The 25,745-nt window shown below is 40.3% G+C and overlaps 1 protein-coding gene across 1 annotated transcript; it reads left to right on the forward strand.

Annotated features, from left to right (window-relative positions):
- The first annotated feature begins 571 nt into the window (after nucleotides 1-571).
- TADA2A (transcriptional adaptor 2A) lies at nucleotides 572-25,745 on the forward strand. Its single transcript, XM_050908919.1, has 15 exons — nucleotides 572-692; nucleotides 1,480-1,586; nucleotides 2,706-2,765; nucleotides 3,399-3,490; nucleotides 4,941-5,098; nucleotides 6,559-6,647; nucleotides 7,441-7,513; nucleotides 13,899-13,962; nucleotides 15,942-15,985; nucleotides 16,527-16,637; nucleotides 18,027-18,098; nucleotides 18,713-18,845; nucleotides 19,563-19,606; nucleotides 22,224-22,297; nucleotides 24,152-25,745. Exons 1-15 carry the CDS (start codon nucleotides 668-670, stop codon nucleotides 24,335-24,337), a joined length of 1,332 nt encoding a protein of 443 aa, XP_050764876.1. The 5' UTR covers nucleotides 572-667; the 3' UTR covers nucleotides 24,338-25,745.

Raw genomic sequence — 25,745 nt, forward strand, 5'->3', positions numbered from 1 at the left:
TCAATAAGTGTGAAGCCTGAGCCATTCCCAGCAAAAATACCTTGTAAAAGTGAGACATGTTAGAGATCCCACAATGGAAAGCAACTCAATTCCCTGATGGTGGACAGCAGTGTAGAACCTCACTATACAGGTCCTGGTGAATCAAGCCTGTTCATAGGAGCTGCCACACAGTCAACACTGAAAATGTAGTTGACATCAGCGTGGTAGATTTTTGCACTGCTGTGTCTGTGCCACCTCTAACCTGTTTGTTCTCTTCCCGGTGCTTCTTGGGAGGTACAAAACACTTTCTTGCACAACAACTGTTCATAACTCTCTGCTCAGCACATACATTCCCACTGAAAGCCTCGGTTCAGGATTGGCTTATATCCCCATCCCTTCTTATCTCTTCTTACGCTGTATCCCATCTCTCCGCGTTTGATTTCTTCTCATACGCCGCAAACAGGTTCTCAGCCCTGTCAAATGGTCCCTGCTACAAAGACTGCTGACAGCCCTTTTGCTTTTGTGTTCAGGACGCTCTGGCAGGATCTCATCTGTGAGGGCTGCGTGAGAGATCTGCAGGGAGAGAACAGCCTTTTTGGACATACTGGTTGGGGCAAGCCTTACGCTACGGGCTTTTAGGCAAGACGAGTTTTACTCAGAGGAGCAAGAACACTGCCGAGGGAGGGGAATGGAGCGCCTGGCCTCCTTCAGTAGTAAGTACCATAAGATGACATTTGGAAAGTGTTTGCCATTGTTTAAAGACGTTAGCAGCCATCTGGGGGAGAGAGACAAAAAACTAGCAATATTTGGTCCACAGGGTCACTTCTTTGATCAAATTCTCAAGAGCATGAGTACGTGAATGATTCAGTGGGAATTTGGGTCTTTTTTTCTATCTACTTTTTATAGTTGGGCTAGTTCAAATCCATTTTCTTGGAAAAAATGCGGCTTATAACTTGACAGTCTATTTATTTTGACTACTTTGCAATGAACAAAATAAGAAAAACTTGCAGAGCAGTGTTTCATTCCTTGTTCAGCAGTATGAGCAGAGTCTGAGGTTTGGACGGGTTACAGAACAATCTTGTTGATGCCTTTGCAACCACAGCAATATGCTTTACGAGTCTGACTTGAGGTAGATGGGTGGGAGACTGCAGCTGTCTGTGCAGTATTCTCCACAAATAAGGCCTTAGGCCTGGTCTTCGATGCAGGAGAGCTTGCTGAGTTGTACCAGGAGGCTGCTACAGAGAAGATTTTCTTTTGACTCCATTGCACAAGTTCAGGTTTAGCCCTCAGTGTATCGGGTCTAGCGGAGATGCAGTGCCAACATCTCTCTCACAACTCCAGCTGAACAAGGAACTTTTAACAGTTATTTGGAGAAGCTGCAGTAGGAAAGAGGTTATATACAGTTGAGTTCACTTAAAATTACTGGGCACAAGTGAATTTAGGTGATTGCAAAACCAGCGCCTTGTTTGTGTTGCATGAGATTTACTTTTGGCTTCGCAGATGACCCTTTTGATAAGCCTCCATGCCGAGGTTGCTCTTCGTACCTCACAGAGCCCTACGTTAAGTGTGCTGAGTGTGGGCCTCCTCCCTTCCTCCTGTGTTTGCAGGTGAGTGCAAGGATAAAAGCAGAGGCATTAATTTCTTTGAGAAAGTCATCAAAGGCCTGTCCGGTGCCAAGCTGTTCCATAAACACATTAATAACTGGTCTCTGTAAACTTGTATCAACACACTTATTTGCTCAGGGACAGGGAAATGACAAAGAAAATGTTGGAGGCTGAAGAATTGAGGCATGAGCAGCTGAAGGAGATCTTTGTGAAGGCAGCCAAAGCTACCTAAAGACATGCAGTCAGCCTGACTGTGTAACGGAGCATGCCGCTGCATGTCTAGAGAGGTATCGTTTCTGTCATTTTTTATGGCATGGAAAAGAAAAGCCATCAAGAAACACCCTTTCCCTGTCACCACACGTTGGTTTTTTCCTCCCAAATGGACAAGAAAATTTGGGGAAGGTTTGCAATGTTGACAATAATTGTTTGTGACCAGATATAGTTCTTCAAAAATTATGTGTGTGATCTGATAACCACAGAAAGTACTGCTAGTTTTAATTATTAAATAAATAAGTTTGCATTATTTATGGTTAAAAAATGGCAATAACCTCTAAAACTGAAAAAGGAGCTTAGCCTTGTGCTCAGATACGTACAAAATACACAAAACCGTATTTTGTATATTGGGTATATTTTTGTTCATTTACCTGTACTTAAAAAACCAGAAATTTAACTGTTGAAAATAGCTGCAAATCATGCTGGTGCTTTTAAACAGAAAATGAAGATTAAAGGGAAACTGTTTTTTCAATACTTAAGAAATACTCTGTGCTGTTTTCCTGGAACGATCCACTTCTTTGAAACATACCACCAAGCTTCTTTCTTTCACCTGCCTAACTTTGCCATAAATACTTAACAAAAAAGTATGTCGATTCACAGGAGTTATGTCTTGGTGCATAAGACAAGTAAGATACAAAGGCAGATTTAACACAATTTTAACAAAGATTTTTCTACCATTTTATGTTTTTTCTAAAACGAAATCAGAAAAATTGAATATCTTTTTCAGCATATCAGGTGGTCAGTTTTGGATACCGAGTGGTCAGAGAATAAAAGGAAAAAAGGGACCAGTTAAAAAGTTTTCAGGGCAGAAGTAAGAGACTAACATAATGCTAATCTTTTGTTCTACAGTGTTTCACACGAGGATTTGAATACAAGAAACATCAAAGTGATCATACTTACGAGATAATGGTAAATGTTCCTTTCAGATAACACCTACTCAATCTTGAGCTTTCATAACTTCCTAGGAGTTAGACCCTTGCTTCCTGATATTACATTGAAAAGTTAAGTGATACAATTCTTTGATTCAGAGGTTTAGAACTATTAAGAAAAAGTCTTCCTTGAGAGCAAAGAAAAATATCCACCTGGAACATAATGGAATAGTGGAGACATTTAAAGCTACATTTTTTTATTGTGCCTAGATAGCACAATGCATCTCACTAGACTTCCAGTTCTTTAACCATGTGAATCAACTTGTGTTTCTCTATTCTTGTTTTTTCTTTCCCAAAATTATTCTTTTTAAAAGTCTTCAGTAATTTTTATTGTGTTTCATAGCACAACATTGTTGAATTACAGCTGGTAGATACAACATCTAACAGTATATTCAGAAGATCTGTAGCGACAAACTAGTTTTTAGTGTAGTTGATGACCCAATGGCCTAAATAATTCAACAATTACTTGATCAGGTTTCATGGGACCCAGTAAAAGCTTGAAACTACCAGTATTATATACTATGTTGCCCTGTCGTTTAGAACTTCTTTGCTCTTCATGTGGTGGATTATAACAGAGGATCACAGCAGTCTGATTTGCTTTTTTCTTCTCTAGACTTCCGATTTCCCTGTCTTGGATCCTAACTGGACAGCTCAAGAGGAAATGGCTCTCCTAGAAGCTGTGATGGACTGTGGATTTGGAAACTGGTGAGAATTTAGTGGTTCAGCCAACTTCAGTGAATGATGGGTAGTTTTTCCTTTCCTTTCACTGGATCTTACTGTTGAATACATCAGTGCAGCTGATGTATTCATACTAATTTAGCAGCTAAAGTGGAAGACTGGGGTAGCAGATTCTGTTTTCAAATCTGCTGTTAGATACCCGAGGAAATTGTTAAAGGCTTCTTGTGAGATGCAGGCACCTCCAGTGAAGTACAAAGTTCCCTCAGTTCACATTAAAGTCACTAGGTTTTGAAGGAGCTCAACTATTGCACAAGATTTTCTGTGCCTCAGTTTGCTCCTATGTAAAAAACGACTACAGAATTTCTTACCTTGTGTGGTTTCGGTTTGCTTACAGTTGACTAGCTAGGTATTGTTATTTTTGGAGGTTTCCTGCTTCTCCGTCATATTTAGGATAGAGCACTGGAAATATTTAATATTTTTACATTATGTTCTGTTAAGTTAATTTCTGTAGTTGCTACAGGATTTTTATGCATTTGTAAATAAAGGAGATCTGTAGTCATGAGTTATTTCTCTTCTCCTTCATGAAAAAATAGCTGTATTAAACATACAGAACTCCAGACTTCACTGAAACAGAACTGTGAGTTCTTATGTGTACACTGCTGTCATAATTAAGACTGAAAACTGGTTGCAGTTATGTTCTGCAAGTATGCTGTCCAGCACACTTTGCCCTACTTAGCAATACAAGTAATCTTAACTTCTTCCTTAAACACTTGGCTTTTTTTTCAGCCTTTACCAAAGAAAGGAAAAACTGACTTTTCTTCCTGGAATCCCTTGCATCCAGTTTTTAGTTTAACAGAAATTAAAATGATTGCTGCTGGTGGATTTTTTTTTTTTTTTTAAAGTCCTCAACTTACACAGCCATTTTATTAAGACAAAATACTTCATGTTTTTAGTCAACCACTTTTCCAAGAAAGTTTGGCAAAGATTTTAGAATGTGTTTTGTACAACCATTATGGTGTTCAAAAAAAACCTGTTTAACATCGCTACATGAAAGGGGAAACCACTATCCAGTTAAAATCGCAACAGAAACTTGAGAAGCAGAATGCAATTCCGGACTTAGAATTTACCATTACCTGGAATTACTAAAATGTATAAAAAGCTCTCAAATAACAATACTAAATTTCAAGCATATAAAAGATTTGGTACATTCCATCAGCCAGGGAGTTTCTCATGTGAAGACAGTGAATTGCATTACTCCTGACCACCAAAAAAGTGCTCCCTAGCACTGTATCAAACATGTAAGTATTGGCTCAGTGTCCGTATGCAAAATGTGAATTCAGATGTCATCACAGATCAGTTCTCTGCACACCATGCGATCAATCTCTTGTCCAAAATTATCTTTTCCCACTAGAGAAAGAAAAAAACCCTAAACAATCTGCGTTCTTCATAATTAAGCCTCCCTCTCTCCCCACTTCAGGCAGGACGTAGCCAATCAGATGTGTACAAAATCCAAGGAGGAGTGTGAGAAACATTATATGAAACACTTTATCAACAATCCCTTGTTTGCATCTACATTACTGAACCTGAAGCAGGCGGAGGAGGCGCAGCACAACGAAACAGCCATTCCTTTCCACCGTGAGTATACCCTGCCCACTAGCACATGCAGGGAGCTTCCCCGCAAGGTCTCTGCTCTTCCAAAACTGGAACGAGCAGCCTTTGGAGAAAGGCATGCACCACACATGCAGTTTGCTTTCATTCCCAAAAGGAGAGCTTGTTCTAATGGCTAACTTGATTAATGTTAGTAGTAGGGTTTTCTTCACACTGTATTAAATCATTGGTGTATCAAATAAACAAGGCTGCCAGTTCAGCCAAGGCTGGGAAGAGGGAGGGAACAGAGTGGTCTGATACAAACATCAGGTTCTCAAAACCAGAAGTTCCTGCACAGCCAGTGGAAATGGTCACTCACAGAAATCACTGCAGCAAAAGCCTGGATGTGCATATTTATTTAAAGGACAAGCTACCTCAAAGCTACTCCACATGTGACACGATATAACAGCGTGTCCTTCATGGTAAATACCAGTGTGAGTTCTCACCCTGATGCTGGGGTGGTTACTTGTCTTGTCGAGACCCTGCGTAGCAATGTTAACTGAGAAGGGATTTCTACCTTTAAAACATTTCATCTGATTATGCACTGTGTACTAGGCCTAACTGCTGATGTGATTTGTCATAAAATCATCCCCTTTAAACTCCGCTGATTTCACACGTCTCTCTTTAAAACTGCCTTTTGAAAAGTGTATGTTAAATTTCAGCGATTTAACAAATTTTCAGTTTTCCTTAAATTTAACACCTTTAGAATTCCTCCAGTCTAGCAGCTGTTCCATTATAAAGCTCCTCAGAATGGCTGGGTAAAGAGATTGCTTGGTATCTGGAGGTTTAAATTTCACGGTAAAGTGGTTAGAGCTAAAGCAGTAGGAACTGGACAATTTTGGTTCTGTCCCTGGCTGTCATTGATTTTTTTATGTGACCTGGGCCAAGACAAATTCTCTGTGCCTCCGCTTGCTTTATCTGTAGCATGGGACTTAAAATGCTTAGCTCCTTCACAAGTGTGTTGTGAGCCTTGGTCCATTATTGTCTGTAAAATACTGAGCTCCTCAGTTGGGAAGCGCTGTAAAAATTCAGAGCTGTATAGCTTTAATTGCAGCTCTCTGTAAATGGCACCCAGAAGATGGCAGATTTAACACCCCTGTTGCTATTAACTAAAAGAACCTGCACGCTGAGACCGAGTGATCTGCAGAGGTTTACCGGGGGGATGCTGAGTTCTGAAATGTAGAGTTTACATTTTATAACCTATTTATTACCTTGAATTTCTGTGTTTGACTTTTGAGAATACTATGAAGAGCTCAGATTACTGCATTTTTCTCTGGATGAACTCAGTCTTTTTCGGAATATAATGCTGAATAAAAGCCCAATCAGGGTGTTTTTCTTCAACTAATTATTCCCGCTTTTCCTGCAAAAGAAACACCTATTTACAGATTGTTTTGTGTTAAAAAAGGCCCCAAGCCCTACACAACAACTGAAAACCTTTATTTTTTCAGCTGCTGATGATCCCCCACGGCCTACTTTTGATTCCTTGCTCTCCAGGGATATGGCTGGGTACATGCCAGCAAGAGCTGACTTTGTTGAGGTAAGACTCTCTCTTCTCCCATTATTTTAAATTTGCTACTGAATGTGTGATCAGCAAATACACACTTGTTTGCCCCTGCCTATAGGTATTATTTACTCTTCACATAAAAAACATTAGAAGAGAGGACAGGATCGAGTGATTAAACCAAGGGTTTAATTACAGAGGTGGCGCTGCAGGCCTACAAAGCTGCTCGCAGGCAACCTGTGAGTCACTGGCTCTGTGTTACGGGCTGTAAGGCGTGCTGCTACCGCCAGATGTCCAGTGATGAATGGCTCTTACGTAAGCGGACTAGATGTTGTGAATTAGATGCTTAGCAAAAGGGGTCAGCTTCAGCATGCTTCTATTTCATTTGCCTTAGAGAAGCACATAGGAGCCTGATCCAAAGATCACTTGAAAGACCTGCATTGTTTTCAGGGTTTTTAGCTGTGGGCCCAGCGCCCTAATTCCTGTTGCAAAACAAGCTCCTGTACATGAAGTAATGAATTCAGCCATATAGGGGCTTGTTGGTTTTGTACATTTGAGCAGAATTTCTACCACAGTGTGGGAGTCATGGAGATTACCTGATTAATTCTCATTATCCTATCACAGCATCCTGTTCCAGTTCCAGCCATGGGGGTGTATATCATACATTCCCTAGTTAAAGCTCCCCTGTGATGTATGTTGCTCAAGGATGGAGCCTTGTACAACTGTGTATGAGTAAATATCTCTGTTTTCAGTACTTCTACGTGTACGGAAACTTGATACCAATTTTTTAGTGCTCGTTAGTGACAATTTATTAATCACCTCTGAACAGGAGTTTGACAACTACGCTGAATGGGATTTGAGAGATATTGATTTTGTAGAAGATGATTCAGACATTTTGCATGGTAAGTCCCACATTTTTGTACATTGTCTGAAAACAAAGTTTCAGAGTGCCTACACAGCATTTCATTGGGTCTCTTTTTCTCTACATACTTTTTAAAAGGTGAACATACATTTTTAATGATCTCAATTCTGTGTGCTGGGATTAAAACACTGGCATTTCTGTGGTTTCAAATCACTTTTAAATCTCACTTTCAAATCTCTTTTAAAAGCTCTTAATCAGCTGACGTACAAGTGGTACTTATATATAGAATAATACACTTCACTCACTACTGAAATGTAGCCAGTTGTAAAGTAGAATATGACTGAAATCGAATAGTCTCCACCAGTAGTAGGCATCTCCTTAGGAAAGACACAAATGATGTCTTATCCAGTATAAACTCTAGAGAAAGTTCAGCTAAGTAGAAGCAAATTATCTGAGATAGCAGTTTGTCTGGAAACAGGTAGCAGTACCTCAGTGTTTGAATAAACAGACCTACAGGCCTATTAAAAAACAGAAACATCAATGCCTTGATATTACTTCCCCTCCCTGGCTGAAAGATATTCTTTCCATCTACATAATGTTTGTGAGCATCACAGCAAGGCACAACTTTTGTTCTGATTCAGAAAGAGGAACACTTTCTTCTCTGTTGCTAACACCCCTTTCCCTTACTATATCTAGTTTCTTAGATACAGTCACTTATTCTAACCTCTGTTAGTTTAGGAAATCTGGTATCAGGATAGGTGTTAATACAGGCAGCAAGCAGGTATGTAGTTTAAGACTATGTGCAACACATTGAAACTGTTTTGAAGTGTGGTTTTTCATGCGTTAAACATGCACGCTGAGTTATAGTAGCATTGTGTGTGACAAAAGTATATGTGACAACTTTTCTATTCTGAAGAGGATGGTTGTTGTATGAGTCCAATTACTGCTACTGAGTTTCTGTGAACGTAGCTGCCTTAATAATACCAAATAACAGGAATTTTTAAAATGACATTTTAATCCATAGAGAAGAAAAGATCATACTTTTCCCCACATTTGTAAGTATATATAGTGTTTAAAAGTACTGTGTTTATGCTTCAGAATTCTCCCATCTATGTCAGGCAGTTCTAAGCTAAAGCCTTAGCATCCCTTGGAGACAGACAAATCCTGTTATGTATAGACAGTCTTTCCAAACTTAAAAAATTAGTTTGAAATTTAGCCATGTGCACAGAGCTTTAAGGAATGCAAACTCCCTTGGCTCAAAAAAGGTCATGAGAATCATATGTCAGTCTCTCTTCCCTTTTAACGTTTATTGAAAGGGGGACTGGCTTGTGGACGTGTCACGGATTCATCATGCCATCTCTCTACTGTTTCTTTTTATTACTATTAAAAGATGTATTTTCTTGCTTCCATGTCCTATTCTGAGTCCTGGTAAACTGAAAAAGCAAAATAATCTCCTAGTTCTGTTCACTAATCGATAGCTTAATATTCATTCAAGCTGGTTTACCAGCACTGTCTTCCATACCCTTCACACCTGTCTTCCTCCCACTGCACAGTTCAGCCATTTAAGATATCTCCTACCAGCCTCCTGTTTAAGTTGTCAGTCTGAATGCAAAAATCAGCTTTGCTCATCTCTTCAGAATATCGTAAAGCTATGCAGGGCCAGACCCTTTGGTCTGTCTAGCTCAGTGTCCTGTTAGTACCCCATAGCAGACGCACAGGAGAACAATGTAAGAAAAGGCAAGTATGGGCAGATACTTTTCCTGGCATATGTTCCACATTCCCTGCAGTGATAAGTTTAGAGACTTCTTGAGCACATAGGTTGTGTTCAGACCATTTTGACCAAAGGACCTGCCCTCCATGAACTTAGCTAACTACTGTTAGAACTATATATATTTGTACTTTTGCCCCCATAACATCCTGTAGCAGTGAGTTCCACAATTGGGTTAGGAGTTCTACAATTTAATTATGTGTTGTGTGAAAAAATACTTCCTTCTGTCTGTCAGATCTTTTGCTTGATAATTTCATTGCATGTTCTCTAGTCCATTCGTCGGTTGTCTTCAGTATTTAGTATAGGATGTCAGGCATTTGCCCTGTGAAAACTGTTTGGCAGAGGTTATGGAGCATGACCAACTACATTTTCGATCTCTTAGCTCAGGAACTCTGGCATCTTCCTTCCCACAGCTGTCCTAGATCTGCCCACGTGAAAGAGAATGCCCCTAAAAAAATGAAGTCCCAGGGTCTAGCCAGCTGTTTTTCTTTTACATGAGGCATCTTGGGGAGAGAAAGAATTATTTTCTAAAAAACTTTGGAATTAGATCTTTCCCTTCTCCAAGTTAATACAAAAAAGGAAGGAGCCACATCCTCCCTGTCCTGCAGTTTTAAAGGTCTCAGATGCTGACTTTGCTTGATTGCTTGAGAATATTTTGCAGCCTAACTGTAGGATTTTATACTGTAGAAGACGGCTCAACATTTGGATCTGAAGGCAGCGACAGGCATTTGGATGATTTAAGAAACCTTTGTACTTTCTAGTCAACAGGCAGAGAAGGTTGTGAGGCAGCCCTGAAGGCCCAGGTTCTCGTAATCTCTCCCGAGGGTGCCTGTCCCACTACGGCAGGCAGCGGCTCTCATGTGCCTCTCTACCCCAGCCCTGCCCACTGGCAAACTTCTTACACTAGATCTTACAGAAATGTCCTTGAAAAGCAGCCCTGTGGCTGTCTCTCACACCTGCTCGAGACATATTTTTGCTGGCCAAACAGCAAACTTTTTTTTTTAAAAGGTAAAGAGGTAAATCAGGGTTTTAACACGTTTTATAGCCCAGAGAAACCCAAATGGGGTCTTGCAGCACGGATTAAGTATCAGGTTTGTGAAAAAATCCTCAGTTTGTTTTCCTGCCACACATTAAACCTCACTGGGTTCAAGGTTAATTTTTGAAAACTACTTTTATATTCCATTTTCTGAAAGTTACTCAAGCTAGACCCTGAGAACACACCGACCAGAATAATTTCTATGGTCTCTCTTTCCTTCTTTTGTTTCACAAGTCACAGATCAGTGCTGCAACGTCTAGGCTGCACGTAATACAGGAGTATTTGATGCTTTCATTGGAACGGAATTCCCCCTTCTTCCCTTTCCTCCACACTGCTCTGCTTTTCTTAAAATTTTGTAAAAATCATTTTACAAAAAGTTCTAGACCTAAGCTGCTTGACCTCTGTTTCCTGATATCATTGCTTTTTCCCTGTTATATTTTCCTGTGTCGCTCTAAACAAGTTCTCAGTATTCCCACAAGAAGGAAGAGTGCAATTTAATACAAGGTGGAAAGACTCCCAGGCAGCCTTTTTTGAGGAACACAGAAGCCTGTACCGGCTGACTCACCAGCTCCTCCCACCACACAGGAGGTCACAGACATTGTTCAGTCACTTCTTGGTATTAGTGAGATGGTAGAAATTGTATGAAATCTCTTATATTTCAATTCACTTCTTGAACTGTTAACTGTTATTCAGTACTTGCAATATAATAAGTGCATGCAAATATATATTGCAGTTAAGCAAAAACATAATGGACAGATCAAAAGAAACAACTAGTTACAAATCTAATTCAGCCCAGAGTGCCTGAATATTTCATGAATTACAAGTTTTCATCAGACTGAATTATAACCTTAGTAATTTATCTTTTTCCTGGCTTTTTCTCCACTTTCCTTCTCATGTAAATGATTTTTACTTCTGACACTGGAAAGTAATTGCTGAAACCGCAAGTTTAGAATTGAGTGGAAATAGACTGCAACTCTGGCTGTACAATAGTGAAATTTCATTTTATAAGATACAAGGCAGTCAATGTCCTTCTAAATATTACATGATATTTATTCTTTTGTGGAAGTTCCTGACATGCTCTGAAGGCAGATACTCTGTTTGCCGAGGGTCCTGCTTTCTACTAGGGAGGGTGAATTTGGATTGTAGCCATGAAGTTTGTACCAACCAAGGCACACACTGGATACACAGCCTGTTTACTTTGATTAGTTTGCATTCTTCCCATTATTTGGGCCTTGCATGCCAAACAGGTTAGCTAGCATGAAACAAAGGTCTCACTCATTAGTGTTCAAAAAAGTTTTTGCAGACCAAATGAGGCTGAAGAGGAATGAAAAGCAAAGGAACTGTTTTGGACACGCTCTTGAGAAACCAAAATATTTTGATTTTTTGGAATGAAGAAAGGAGCCTTGAATTTCTGCCTATCACTGGTTCCTTCAAAGCTACTCTGACCATCTCAAAGAACCTTATAATTTCCCAAAATGGACACTTTGAACACGGTGTCAGCTTGGATTATCTTAAGTTACCAGTACAAACAACTGCCTCCCTAGTACAATCCATGGGGAAAAGCACAGGCAAATAATTTTCATTCATACAGCATCTCTTTTCTCATTTCAATGCAGCATGTAACAGTATAGTAGTCTGAGTTATTCATGCATTCCAGATTTTGTAATCGGCTGTTCCTGTGTGAATATGTCTATTAAAAACAAAAGCCCCTCCAAAAGTGCATGTGGCAGCAAATACTAATTTTTCTGTAAGCAGAAGCTCCATTTTTTTTCCTTCATTTGTTCTCATGAACGTTCCTTCCCCTCCCCAGTTGATCATAATTTCTTTCAGAATAGTGTGCACTCAGGTGAAAGCATCAAAATGCAATGGTTATAGGTGCATAATTACTTGTGATATTTATAGAGGTTCTCCAATGCAATTTCTGCATGTACTTATTAAGTTCTGCCCACACAAACCCCAGAAAATAACATGTTAGCTTAGCTTGCAGAGGGTTTAAAAATATAAAAATATTTTCCATAAATTGGCACCGATTCCAACACTTAGTAATATATTTCATTCATGTATAACTTGCTGCATTTCCCAATTTCTTGTCCCCACATTTAAGCAAGAAGGAGAATTTGCTACCTGTGCTTGTTCGTAAATTAGGAAACTTAAATACCTCTTTATGAAAATACATGATGATTCTTGAACACTCTGGTTTTGCAAGAAATTTGCAAAAAGAAGTAAGAATATTGTACCACCCCTCCTGTCTTCATACGTAATCTTTTGCTCCTAGATTAACATCAAATCAGTTTTGTATAGACGGAAGATTTTTTTGCTAATACAGGATCAGCAAGTGTAACTCAAAACTGTTGGCTCCTGACCCAACACAGCCTTTGGGCTTTGGCTGTCCCTCTTTGTATGAAATTTTATTACCCAGAGGACTGCACAGATGAATTGCCTAGCGGCTAGGGGCTTCCTGGTGTTTACATATAAATACATATTTTAAAAGACACATAACCACCCTTCTTTCTTAATTGCATTATTAATCATTTATTGGAGAGTGCAATCAATAAACTGCCAGTATCAGTTTTGCTCTTTTCTTATAACTACAGAGAGAGGAGTGGATTCTGGATTCTGTCACACTTGGGCCACCCCTGTTTGCACAGCACAGTGGGCTGAAAGGGGACATGCTCTTGCTTGGTTTCCAAGAGCTGCATGTTGTCTCTACAGACTGTAAACCCACTGTCAGGTCTTAAGCCTCTTCCTTCTGAGAGCATATTGAAATGATTAACGTAAAGGAAAAAAAGCCAACCAAGAAATCAGCCAACTCTACACTTATTTAACGACCTAGAATTTTTGCATTATTTAACAAAATGAGGGAAGGGAAGGCGATAGGTGTCTCCTTATCTTTTCTTTCAAGAATTTACCAAAAAAGTTTATTAACCTAATGGTTACAGGACAAAGAAGCTGAAGGATCTCAGAGTGGATCAGCCAGACTGCAGACAGATTTGATTTTGAAAAGGATATGATTTCTAATGAGCATGGCTTTTTCCTGTGCTTCTTCACATTGTCGTGAACTATTCTTTTTGTTCTTCTGGCAGACAGATAAGTTTAGAAGTTAACAAGCTAAAATCTTGTAGATGTTTTTAAGAACTGTAGCAAAGGCTACTTTGAATCTTCACAGTTCAGAACTGTGTCTTTCTATTTTTTTGAGTTCCTTATTCTGAGCAAAGAAGCCTTTGTCCAAAGATGATACCTCAGATCCTTAAATCTGATAAATTTGCTTTTCAGGAGAAGGAATACTTAACAATTGCATGTATGAAGGAACAAGTAAGTGCTAATAGTAAAACAGTCCAAGAAGGAAGAGGAAAAGAGTTCTCAGGATCTACCCAGGTTCATGTTTGCAGGCAGTAATGTATTTGGAAGGAGTAAGCAAAAGAAAGCTTCTACAGGTAGGATGTATAGTCTGCAGAAGGTTAGCCTCTAGTGAGTTTATGCCCCTGTAAAATTGCCACGGGATTTTTCAAACAGCAAAGTAGAGTGACCATTTCAGCCTACCATGAACATAAAGGCTTGAAAATTAGCCTAATACAGTGATTACTTAGGTATTCTGTAATTTTTTTTATTATTACTTTGCAGCTCTGAAGATTGCAGTTGTAGATATCTATCATTCCAGGTTAAAGGAAAGACAGAGAAGAAAAAAGTGAGTTTTCAAGCAATAACTGTGTTCCTTTGCTTCATTACCATGTTTTGGTCCCCAGTGTTGTCCTAATAATAAACATAATTGATTTCCTATAGCATCCTTCCAGACAATTCCCATGCATGGAGACCTTCTGCTGTGAGATTTGCATGACAGGCTTCATCTTGGATGTGTGGTTCTGCTTCTGTGCACAGATTAAGATCAGGCACATGGCTTTCGCAAGGGTACCAGCCCAGAAAACACAGATTAACAGACCCTGATACTTATTTGTACACATGGTTGGCAAAGGACCTCTGCACACCATAACTCTCCTTTAAACTCTCAAAACAAGTCATTAATTGTGAAAAGCCTATTTTCCAGTCCTTTTTAGGGCGTGAAAGTCATGTACGCAGTGCTCTTCATGTTACTATCCCAAATCCAGTTATACATAAATAACTAAGCTTCTAGCACACCTTATGAGATCACGTAGCCATTTTGCAGAAGGAGAAACTGAAATACTATCTGGGAAACCGGTCACAGATCCAGGGCGAGGAACCAGAGAAAGAGGCAAATCGCTGTTCTTTTTGTTCCTTACGTAATGCTGATGGACTGCACATAATTCATTTTCTACTTTAGGGGAAAAAAAAAGCTGCCAGTCTGTGACTAATTGCTAGACCCCCACTTTCTCCACAGAAATGTTTGCATCATTATTTTTAATTCTTAGTGGTCCATAAGTTAGTTTTCCACAATGTGTAATGAAGATAACTATATTGCTGACGTGAGTTTGAATAATTTATTCGGTTCATTTGACAGCTTCCTAGAATGACTCTGTTCATTAAATTCAATTTTATTATAACTTTCAAATACTTTGTTCAATATTTAAAATTATATCTTGCTGTATTACTCCCTGCTGGAAGAGTTAGTAATTTGGAGTAAGATGACTCCATTCCCTCTTCTCGTAATACAGCATAGTTCTGCTGAATGACAGGTAGGAGTTGCTATGTCTTGACCTGGTTCGTTATAATTCATAAATAAAAAATATTTATGTGGTATCATTTCCATTATGATAAATCATGTCATACTAAAAGAAAGTGCCACAAGGCTCAGTTAGTTACATAACTCAAATCGGTGTCAGTTTTTGTAAAGTTCCTACAGCAGGATGGGACAAAAAACTGGAAAATGACATAAAAATGCTGATGTCACTCTCAGAAAGGCTTCTGTACATGGGACAGGAATATTCTTTTATACATACTAAAGAAAATGTAATGGATTTTAGAGAGCAAATTCCAACCTGACCTTGACGAGCCCAACTTTGTAGTATCTCTTATCATTTGCAAAAGTCGAGTGTTTATCGAATCGCCATGTAGCAATGACCACATGACATTTGCTGAAACCGGTGACAAATGTATTTGTCATGCACTTGTGAATATCTTACCTGCCTTTTTACTCTGCTCATTTCCCTGATCCTGTCAGGAGCATTTCAAACTTATGAGTTACCTAAATCATTTCCCTCTTTTTAAAATCTAAGCTGTCGTGGTAAAATTCCTTCATCCGGCTCCCAGTGGTGACATTTACAGTCCATCTCTCACCCTTGCTCTAGTAGAAGGACGTTTGTCTCTCTCTGAAGCTGGAAATCATGCTTCATGAGACATTCCTTTACCTCCCATTTTGGAAGGACAAGTTATAAGACACTGTAGATGCGAAATCTGTGCCTAAAGAAGCAATTTCAAACCTTTGAAGTGATTGTAGCTCCCTTTGTGCTTAGTGCTGTCAAAGCTGGACTAATGCACACCACTAGCCAAAATTTACTCTGATTAAAGCTGTGCTGCATCACTACATCATGTTTCTCAGCTAGCCAGCTCAAGGGTTATGGAAATTTCATACGTGTTTAGTTTTAGACCCCTCTGATGGTCTAAATCAAAGTTTCTTCTGAAGCCTTTGTATTTATGAGGTAATACGTGAGTTAATGCCTTTTATTAATACCATTTTGCTCTCAATTACAGAATTATAAGAGATCATGGCCTAATCAACCTCAGAAAATTTCAGAGTGAGTATCAGGTGTAACTGCTTAACTTTAAAATGGCCTCTCCTCGGGAAGCAAAACTTCGCATGTTCACTGTTTCCAGTGCACCAGTGTGGTTTATTCATACTGAACCGTATTCAGATGGTCTGAATTCCAGCAGATTTCCTGCCCTGACTGTTTCCAACTGGCTGGCTCTAACTACTCCCAGCTCAGTGTTTTAGTTATTGCCTCGGAATTGCTCTTCAGAAGCATTTTGGGCTCCACTGAGTAGGGAGAGGGGTGAAGGTGAAATCTAGGCCTTTTAAGTGCATCTCACTATTCTAAGAAATGATCGAACAACATTTAAATATCATCCTCCCTCTATGCTTTTAGAATTTTAAGGGCTGTATAATTTTGTTGCTTTTTACTCAGCAATTTGTAGTTGTGACACCAAAACGGCCAAGAAGCGTACCAAATATGGATCTTTGGGCAGTTCACAGAGGCTGGTAGTCACTTCAGGTTCTACTGAATTTATTTTCTCCTCACAGTAGGACTGATAAGGTGTGTCACTTTTTTCCCACTCCAGTTTTGGAAAGGCGATATCCAAAGGAGGTTCAAGACCTTTATGAAACAATGCGACGATTTGCACGAATTCTTGGACCGGTAGAGCATGATAAGTTCATTGAAAGCCATGCATGTAAGTATTTTGAGGATTTTAGCATATATGTTCTTCAATAGGCATAATGAGGGGTTGCATCATCTACAATCTTTCCTAAATATATACCATTCCTGGAGGGCAGGAGCTTGTTTTTCTCCTCCTCCCCCATCTAACTACCTCAGAAAAACAAATACGTTTGTGGTTTGATACATTAAATGAGTAGCAAGTGGTTTTTTTCCACTAAACTGTCTCTGAGTTCTTTGTTTGATTTCTCAGTTGACTGAACATTCTGGTCATGTGTTGGAAGTAGCATTTTCTTATCAAAAGACCACTATTCATTTACTGGGACTCTATATCACTGAAAGAACAAAATCCCTAAAATTTATGTCTGTATTGAGACATCAAGAGCTGGCAGCAAATTGTGAATTCTTTGAAAGATACATGTTAAACTATTATATGTGTACATAATTATATAGTACAGCAGTCATTATGTCCCTTACCTTAAAGGGAGAGGCATTGTTCCATCACCGAATCATCTCGAGTCTTTATGCATAACCATAGCATGCATTTAGGCAAATTCCAGTACGAGTCATTACATCCTGCCTAATTCTGTGACTTAAACTGGGAAAATTGTTGCTCAATAGAAGGAAGAAAGCATTTAAACAGTTGCGACTGAATTTTCAGGACACCCTGTGTGAAATACCAAAAGTATGATGCTGCAAAATCCTGAGTCCCACATGTGAGTGCTAGTCTTGGAACCTAGTTTTGTTGTTGTACTGACAGTGAAGTTTTCAAGTTAACCTGACAGTCAAGTACATGCATTATACAGATCTCCTGAGTAGTATGAGTAAACAAATTTGAGACAAGCAAACTTGCTCACTGTAAAACTAAGCAATGCCTGGAAGCCAGCTGATAAAAGCTGTAGGCAGTAAATATCTCTGAGCAAAAGAAACATTTAATCTTACTGACTGCAGAAAAAGAGTTGTCTGCAAGGAAAAATTTTGGAAGGTCCAGTTATGAAAATCATAGTTCAAAGACAATATTAGATGCTGTAAGGAGCCTGGATGGAGTAGTTTTTCAAACCTATTGAAGTGCCTTCCAGAAATCCTACACTATTGTTATTTGCCTTGTCCAGGGTATGGGAAAGGAACTGTCAAAGCATGAAGATAAAATAACTTTTCTGAGCACACAAATGCTAGAAACCAGCTTAAATGTGCGATCAAGGAGTGTTAGGACACAGTGAGTTTGAGATCTGATACAGACGTGCAGAGAGGTTAACCCTGTCTGTGGTTCTGTATACATCATAGCCGAACTGTGTAGACAAATAAGAAACTGCAATGTTCCTAGTACACCACAGTTCACTGCCACCCCCACTGACTCACATTTGTTTTTTGGATTTCCCTTCTGCTTACTCTTGGGGTAAAACAGTGGAATTTGAGCTGCGAAGGGAAATAAAGCGACTACAGGAATACAGAGCAGCAGGAATCACCAATTTCTGCAGTAAGTACCTGATGCATTATTCAGCCCATTCCCATTCATCAAGGTGTGGAAGGATGATTTTTACAACATTTAGGATGCGTTGAATAAAAAGACACTTTTGAAATACATTTGCCTAGCTCTTTAACTGAACAAGGCTTTAGCAATAATGCTTCAGTCCAGCTGTGCTTTTTTAAAGCTAGTTTGAGCCATCAGCTTGGAGAACGTGCTGTCTAGCAGAGCTCTGCTTTAGTCACCACTTTGCAAAAGATTCAGAAAAAAATTGTCATGGCACAGTGGTCTCCAGTGCTTTATCTCTGGACACTTTCACTGGCTATCAACAAGCGTGATATCTGGAGAGAGGCCTAGGACCTCTACATAAATGAAATGGCCTGTTTTATCCTGGAGTTGGATCATGGAAGCCTTTTTTGTTTGTTTTTGGCCTGAAATTAAGGGGGGGAGGGGTGCAGGGTGGAATCGAATACCTTCTGATGCCAAGTAGTTGTCGTTAGGGAGAATAGCAGAGTCTGGTCCAGAGCTAGAGAACAGTTTCTCACTTATTTCCTGAAGTCGAAAAACAACAGTCTGAAAATTTTGACCAAGGCAGCTGGTGAGAATGTGGTATCTGTTTGCCATAGGTGCCAGAACATACGATCACCTTAAGAAGACAAGAGATGAGGAACGCCTGAAGCGCACGATGCTTTCTGAAGTCCTGCAGTACATCCAGGACAGCAGTGCCTGCCAGCAGTGGCTCAGTCGACAAGCTGATATGTATGGTTACAGTAAGACTGTGCATTTTACATGCCTATGCTTTAGTCAGGTGCATCAAACACATTTTTCTGTGTGATAATAACAAATGCATTCCCAATTTATTACAGTAGGAACAGTCTGCAAAAACCAGAAGGGCAAGAAACTGTGGATAATGGCAATAGTGCTTGTTGAAGTGCAGACAAGGAAGTGACTAGTAAAGGCTCAAAATCTCAGCTTTCTGTATTTTATATTTCAGGAACTTAACTGCTGTTAATAAAGTCATGGAGAGAAATGAGGTCGTTATGGATATTAATGAGGGCACAGATGACATTTGAAATGTTTCAGATGATTTTAGATGTAGCAGCATTATTAATGTGTAGTCACCCTGCACAAGCACTTTGATTTAAGGAGCAAGCTGCAATGCAAAGGAAGTGCATCCTGTATGCCACGCGGTCTGAGAAGATGATTTGTAATTTCTCCAGTCAGTCTCCACTGAATTTTTTACTGTCTCCCCCTGCCTCCCCTTTTTTTTTTTTTTTTAAAACAGGTTTCAGACATGGTCTTCAATCTGGGAGTGCTAAATATTTAGAAATCCTGTTGACATCAGATCAGAGCCTGGGTTATGCAAGTTGAATTGTATAATTATTGGAAGTTGGGGAAAAAGTAGTTTCAGGGCCAACATATGCAGTTATTCTTAAAAAAACATGAAGGCAATTTGAAAATTTCCTTTCTTTTCAGTGATTCCGGCCTGAGTCCCACGGTACCAGTTCCTTCAAATTCAGGTAACTGTTAGATGATGGTCTGTGATAAAAAGCCAGCCATACATCAGTAATTGTTCTGACAGCCAGCTGGAGAGTGACTCTTTTGCTTGAGTGCTAAAGCGTCAGTCCTCAAGCCTCATGGTTAAGCACTGCTTAAGTCAACATTACCTCAATCTGCAACTCATTCGATGTGCAAATCCTTTAGGATTTTTTGCTGAATTTCTAGATTTTTCTGACTACAGGTGGAAAACCCATCCTAAAGCTACATTAACAAGGCAGGAAAGAAAAGAATTTTCACATGAGAACAAAAGTTTATCTTTAAAAGATAAAACTAATCCAGGTTTTTAATGAAGGTGTATAGCACATACCATAGCAATATGAACCTGACAGAAAGCAGATTTGGGAGGGCAGAACACCAAAAAACAGTTGCCTGAGAAGCAGGCAATGGTTGCAGCATCAAGCACTCCAGAGTGACAGAATGAGATGATACGTGTTGCCTATGCAACTTCTATGTTTTCTATGAATATGCTTTTATATTCTTTAATTCTGTAATCACAAATTATGGTTTTTTCCACCCCCTTACTCCACCCACTAAGGACAGATTCAGGTGTCAGTCAAGGCCCTCCTGAACAAGACTTCTATAAAATCCCATCCCGTTTGTTGAGGTCACAGGGTGGCATGCAATGAATGAGACTAGGATAAAGTTTTACAATAAGGCTGTTAAATGTTGCCAGGCAAAACTGGCTTCTAGCTCTGTCTCTACATCCAGTTTTTATGTGGGTGCTAATAAACCACTTGAACCAAACTTCTTAGAGGTGGACACTGAATCTATATGTTCTTCCTCATTTCTGCCAGGAGCCTTGGAAATTTGGGTCAGAATACCAAGCAATTAGTCATTGCAGTATGCACTATGTTTTAAACATATTTGGTGATCACAAGATTGGGTATTTTGAAGAGAAAATAGCACTGTGTATCTCAGGCTGGGCATCCAGAGTCCATGAAATGGGGACAGTATCCCCCCAGCTGAAGGGCTAGTATGAAGAATGAAATTAATTTTTTGTCAAGTATTCAGTGGCGCATGAAGGAGAAGAGCCCAAGAGAACAAGAATTGTTTTGCCTATGGAACTCAGATAGCATGCAGTGTTTACAACCAGTATCACATGTTGAACAAAACCCAAACAAAATACCATATAGTTGCTAATTAAGCAAACATCCTGCATACTGAATAAGGCAAGGATACTGCGGAAAAACTGCCACGTGTCTATATAATTAAAGGCTGCATCATACTGAATATACTAGAGGGCAAATTAATGTTGCTTAACTTTACTTCTAGATTTTGAGCTCTTGCCTTTGCAGCCTTAATATGTTTTCTTTAATGTAGTTTGCGTGTGTGTGTTATTTCCTAGGTTTATAAAAGAGTAAAACCAAATTCTGTTGTGTCTCATCATAGCATGCTCGTTCCAGGCCGTAGAAAGAGGGAGCAGTGCTGGGAAATAGCTTCCTCTATACCTACCAGAGACTCACTACTCCAGCGTCTTTCTAGTCCTTCAGTTCTCTCTCTGATCAGGCTCCCCTCACCCAGCCAGACTCCCATCTGTTTCCTACAGATGCACAGGAGAAAGAGAGAGAGACTCCCCGGTCCCAGAGGTCGGACCCGGACAGGGCAGGGTCTGGAGCAGCGGCCAGCACAGTCCTTAGGAAAATGGAGCTGCAGGTTTCCCAAGATCTCATCCCTTTGCCAAATTTGGGAAGTCTGTCCTGAGATAGAGAGACCTGTCTCTAACAGTGCTAAATATGCAACCCACAGCACAGGGGCAATAGACTTTCTAAAAATGTAAATAAATAACCCTAGCTTTGTTCTGAGCTCTGGAAGATGAAAAAAAATACTATTAGAAAAAAAACCCAAACCTGCAAGTAGACAGCCCTCATGAAAGTTTAAGCTGCACCAGTTAAAGTTCAGCAAAGTTATAAACAATCGCGAAAGTGAGAACTATCAGACTACCTTGTGATAGATATTTCTTTCAGTACTGTTTATCATAACAGACAAAAATAAATCCACAAACTGCATTTGCTTTACAATATCTGCATCATATTTAAAGGCATTTAAAGAAAACGCTGCTTCATGACGTTGTCAGTAATGCCAGAGAAATCTGCTGCTAATCACACCAATAAATCATCTCAGCATCCTTGCAAGGTGCTGGTTTCACACCCGCTGGGAGTTAGTCCTGCACGCTGTGCACACCCGGGGCACACCCTCCACACAGCACTGACCTCCCTGACCCCGGCTGGAAGACTTGGTTTAGTCAGGAGGTACAGCCCAGCTTAACCACAGGCAGTGCCAATTTGACAGAAAGCTGCTGCCTTTCAGTTCCTCCTAAAAGCCAGTGAGCCAGGGTTAACAGCATAAGAGCCTCGTGCACATATTCACAGCGCTTAACTATGTCAGTTGCAAAATCATACCTTTTATCAAATCAGTGCAGTTTTTGTGTTAAGCCCTAAATAACCCTGTCTATAAACACTTGGATCATACTGGGTTAACATCACGGGGATTTAATTGCCTCTGTGATAACACACCTAAGGAACAGCCACCACCAAACTGCTCAGAGTTCTTCAGTGTTTTCCTTTCTTGTCTCCGCAGGTAGACGGAGTGCCCCACCACTGAACCTCACAGGTCTCCCAGGGACAGAGAAACTTAATGAGAAGGAGAAGGAGGTGAGGAAAGGAATGGAAAGATAATTATAAAACTTTATCTTCACAGTGCAGGGGTGCTCACACCATCTGTCTCAGGTGCTGCAAATATCACCTCAGCTATATGCCCTGACCACTCTTTCCTGCTCACAAAAATCATTCGGGTTTTCCAGTTGGCTTCTTAATTTCAGTTACTGTACTATACGTACAGCGTAGCTGCAGCAAATTAGCTTATTTAGCAAAGAAAGGTGGAGCACGCCAAGGTGCTATTATGTGTTATTATAACATCCAGAGCATGACATCCTCTCTCCCTCCGTTGTGTGACTAGGGTGAGTAGAAGGGTCATTTTTTCTTAATGAACATTGGTTTTAAAACTGGCAGAGGATTTCGTCAAGGGCTTCACTGGACAGATCACTGACCCTGAACAGCAGAGCTCTTTACCTCACAGCCAAACCTCAACCAGTTATGGTTGGTTGTTCACTGTAACACTAATGTGAACCGTGGAGGCGATAACAGCGTATTGTTTTTTTCATGTTTTTTCCATATTTCTGCTTTACAGTGCATATACCAAGCTTTTTGTATGCACGTATGGCAGAGAATGGGCTCTGGCTTTAAGCCATGGGTTGTGAGCTCGGCCTGGTGTTGCAGTTTGCAGTCCCATATAGAGTGCTCTTGCACAGTCACCTAACGCAATCAGAGGCGCAGGAAAGATCAACAGAGCAGACAGAAGTGGGACCGCAACCCATGCGGCAGCCCCCAGGAGAGGCAAAGGCGGCAGCAAGGGGCCTGCCGGGTATTTCTGGCTCAGTTTCTTCTGCAGCCCAGTGTAGGCCTGTCTTCTAATTCAGTGAAAGGCAACGCTGGAAAATATTGAAGATTTTTTTTTTTTTTTTTAATAGAAGTCATAATCTGTCCTTAGATTGTCCACAAGGCAGATTTCAGCGTATGTGAAACGCAGATGTATTTCAGACTTTTCCCTCTGTGCGGAAGCTGTTTCCCCTTCACTGGAGATGGCAGCATTGAAAATCAGATCACAGATTCACCATGGAACATGGCATTTCTGGCTCCATTCAGCATATAAATAATTGTGACTAGGACATTAGTGTATATGGGGAATCTGATTTCCTCGCCAGCTGAGACATAAAGTCTGAGTTCCTCTGAATTCCGCAATTTCCTATCAATGAGGAACAATCACTAAGCATTTCCTTATTAAAAGGAGGAGACAGCCAGTATCTCCATGGGGAGCAATGCAGCGCACCATCTAGAAGGCGGCTGGTATTTGGAAGCTAAATAGGAGCATTGCAACCTAACAGCAGAGCGCAGGGGCTTTTGAAAGCGATTCCTTTTACCAAACTTCCAAAACACGTAATGCCCTCCCTGCACAGTTTCCATCCTAGACTTCCGGAGGGGGCAGGCGTTGTGTGCATAGCTGCTTTTGTAGAAAGGTATTAAAGACTTAGTCTGCAGGGGATTAATAGACAGATGCCCTCCCTGGCTCTCGTCCAGCATGCTGAATTGCTGGTTGCAAGTCTCTTTGGCATGTGCACTTCCCTTGGTTTGTAAAGAACAACGCCCACACAGGACACACTCATAGTTACGCTCCTGTGAGCCGAGAGCTTGCTTTCATCCTCCTAGTTTATTTTTTAGTCAGGAATGTTTTTGAATGCAGCAGCCAGCAAGCTCCTCCCTTCCCTACCTGTGGATCGAAACAGCTCATAATGCAATTACTGTATGCCTCCCCCATACAAAAACAAAAAAACAACCACATTTAAAATGTTTTCAGAAAAATATTCACAGTGTTACTCCCCCAACAGGGATCACAGAATGAAAGAGCATGACAAGTGTTAGTGTTTATTAACTTCACCTTTTGTCTTCCAGCTCTGTCAGATGGTGAGGTTGGTCCCTGGAGCCTATTTAGAATATAAAGCTGCTTTAGTGAATGAGTGTAACAAACAAGGAGGCCTGAGACTAGCGCAGGCTAGAGCACTCATCAAGATCGATGTGAACAAAACCAGGAAAATCTATGACTTCCTTATCAGAGAAGGGTACATCACAAAAGCCTGAGGACAGACATCAGCGCTTTGGCTGGAGCAGACAGATGTGGAGAAGCTTTGAAGTCACTTTGAGAGCGCTGAAAGATTTTAACAGTGTTGAATGAAGGACATTTCCTTTTGTTTAAAATCTTTGGGGGCTTTTTTTTGTAAAAACAAGTAGGGAGCTTTGTTAAATTGTATGAATACTGACATTTCTTTGTCTGGTTTCCTTTTGACTCTGCTGTTTAACACTGCTGTTGTCAGAAGTACGCTGCCACGTAGCGCTGGAAAGAATTACATGCCGTATAAGCTATTCTTAAATGTGAATGGGCATTCATTTCTATCACCTCTTGTAACTAAAAAGAGAATCACGGTACTTTTATGCTGACAGTGACACAGAATAAGGACAGAAGAGCAGCACGTAATGAGAGTCACACTTTGACTTTGTGTGAGTACAGGGGTATAGAAATGCAGTCCCCTCCCTTCTTGTACTCCTTCCTAAAACAGTGGCAGCTTTCAAAGGAGATAGCACATGCCTGAGGGTATAAAAATAGAGCTTGCAGTGGTCCAGTCTTTTTAACTTAATTGTGATAAAGGATGGGAAAGGACATTGCAGGGAAGCTCCTCAACAGTTGTTACTTTTATGTGATATTAGCACATATCACAGCATGAGAGTACTGTACAAACCAATAAGCTTCATCTGCTCGCTACTTGATTTGTGATTGTCAAGTTATATATAATCCCTCAGTTTAAGTCTTCATTGCTCCGGCTCATTGGAAAGGCTGGGTGTTACAACCAGAGCAGCCGTTCGGAACATAAATAAAAAGACGCTCAGTGCCCCGACGTTCTCTCACGAAAGATAACAAGCGAAGAGCGCAACAAACTGCCCGGAGCACGCACTTCAGCCCTTCCTGCCCTCCTGTTCGTGGGGCCTTATTCTCTCAGCTTACCGCACTAGCGGCAACGTACCCAGTTGACCAACAAAGCAATGATGAGGCGCAACAAGTTACTACACACACACACACGCATGTGCGACACCCTGTCGCATCAGATGATCCATTGTACGACTTCGGTACAAAACATTTGTATTTGAAAATACAATTGGATAATGAAGATGGTTCTTTTCAGCTGCAGCTTGGCATGGTTTACTAGGCAGTAAAGTCTTTATCAAACAGCTTCCATTGCTAACGTATAGTGCCGAAATAATGTCCCGTAAGTAACCTAACAGCCAAAGCAGGTGGGATGTTGGGTGCTCTCAAGTTTGGGATCTCATGTGGAAAAGCCTAACTGAGCTACAACTATACTGATACCTATTTAAGGTGTTTAGGGTTTGGGTTTTTTTTTTTTCCCCAAGAGTAATTATCCTGTGTACCTGAGGTGCCATTGAATGTGAAGTATTTTGGTTTGTAATAAAATCAAAATGACTTGAAACAATCTTA

This window comes from Gymnogyps californianus, chromosome 20 (genome assembly GCF_018139145.2).
Source record: "Gymnogyps californianus isolate 813 chromosome 20, ASM1813914v2, whole genome shotgun sequence".
In the NCBI taxonomy this organism is placed as follows: domain Eukaryota; kingdom Metazoa; phylum Chordata; class Aves; order Accipitriformes; family Cathartidae; genus Gymnogyps; species Gymnogyps californianus.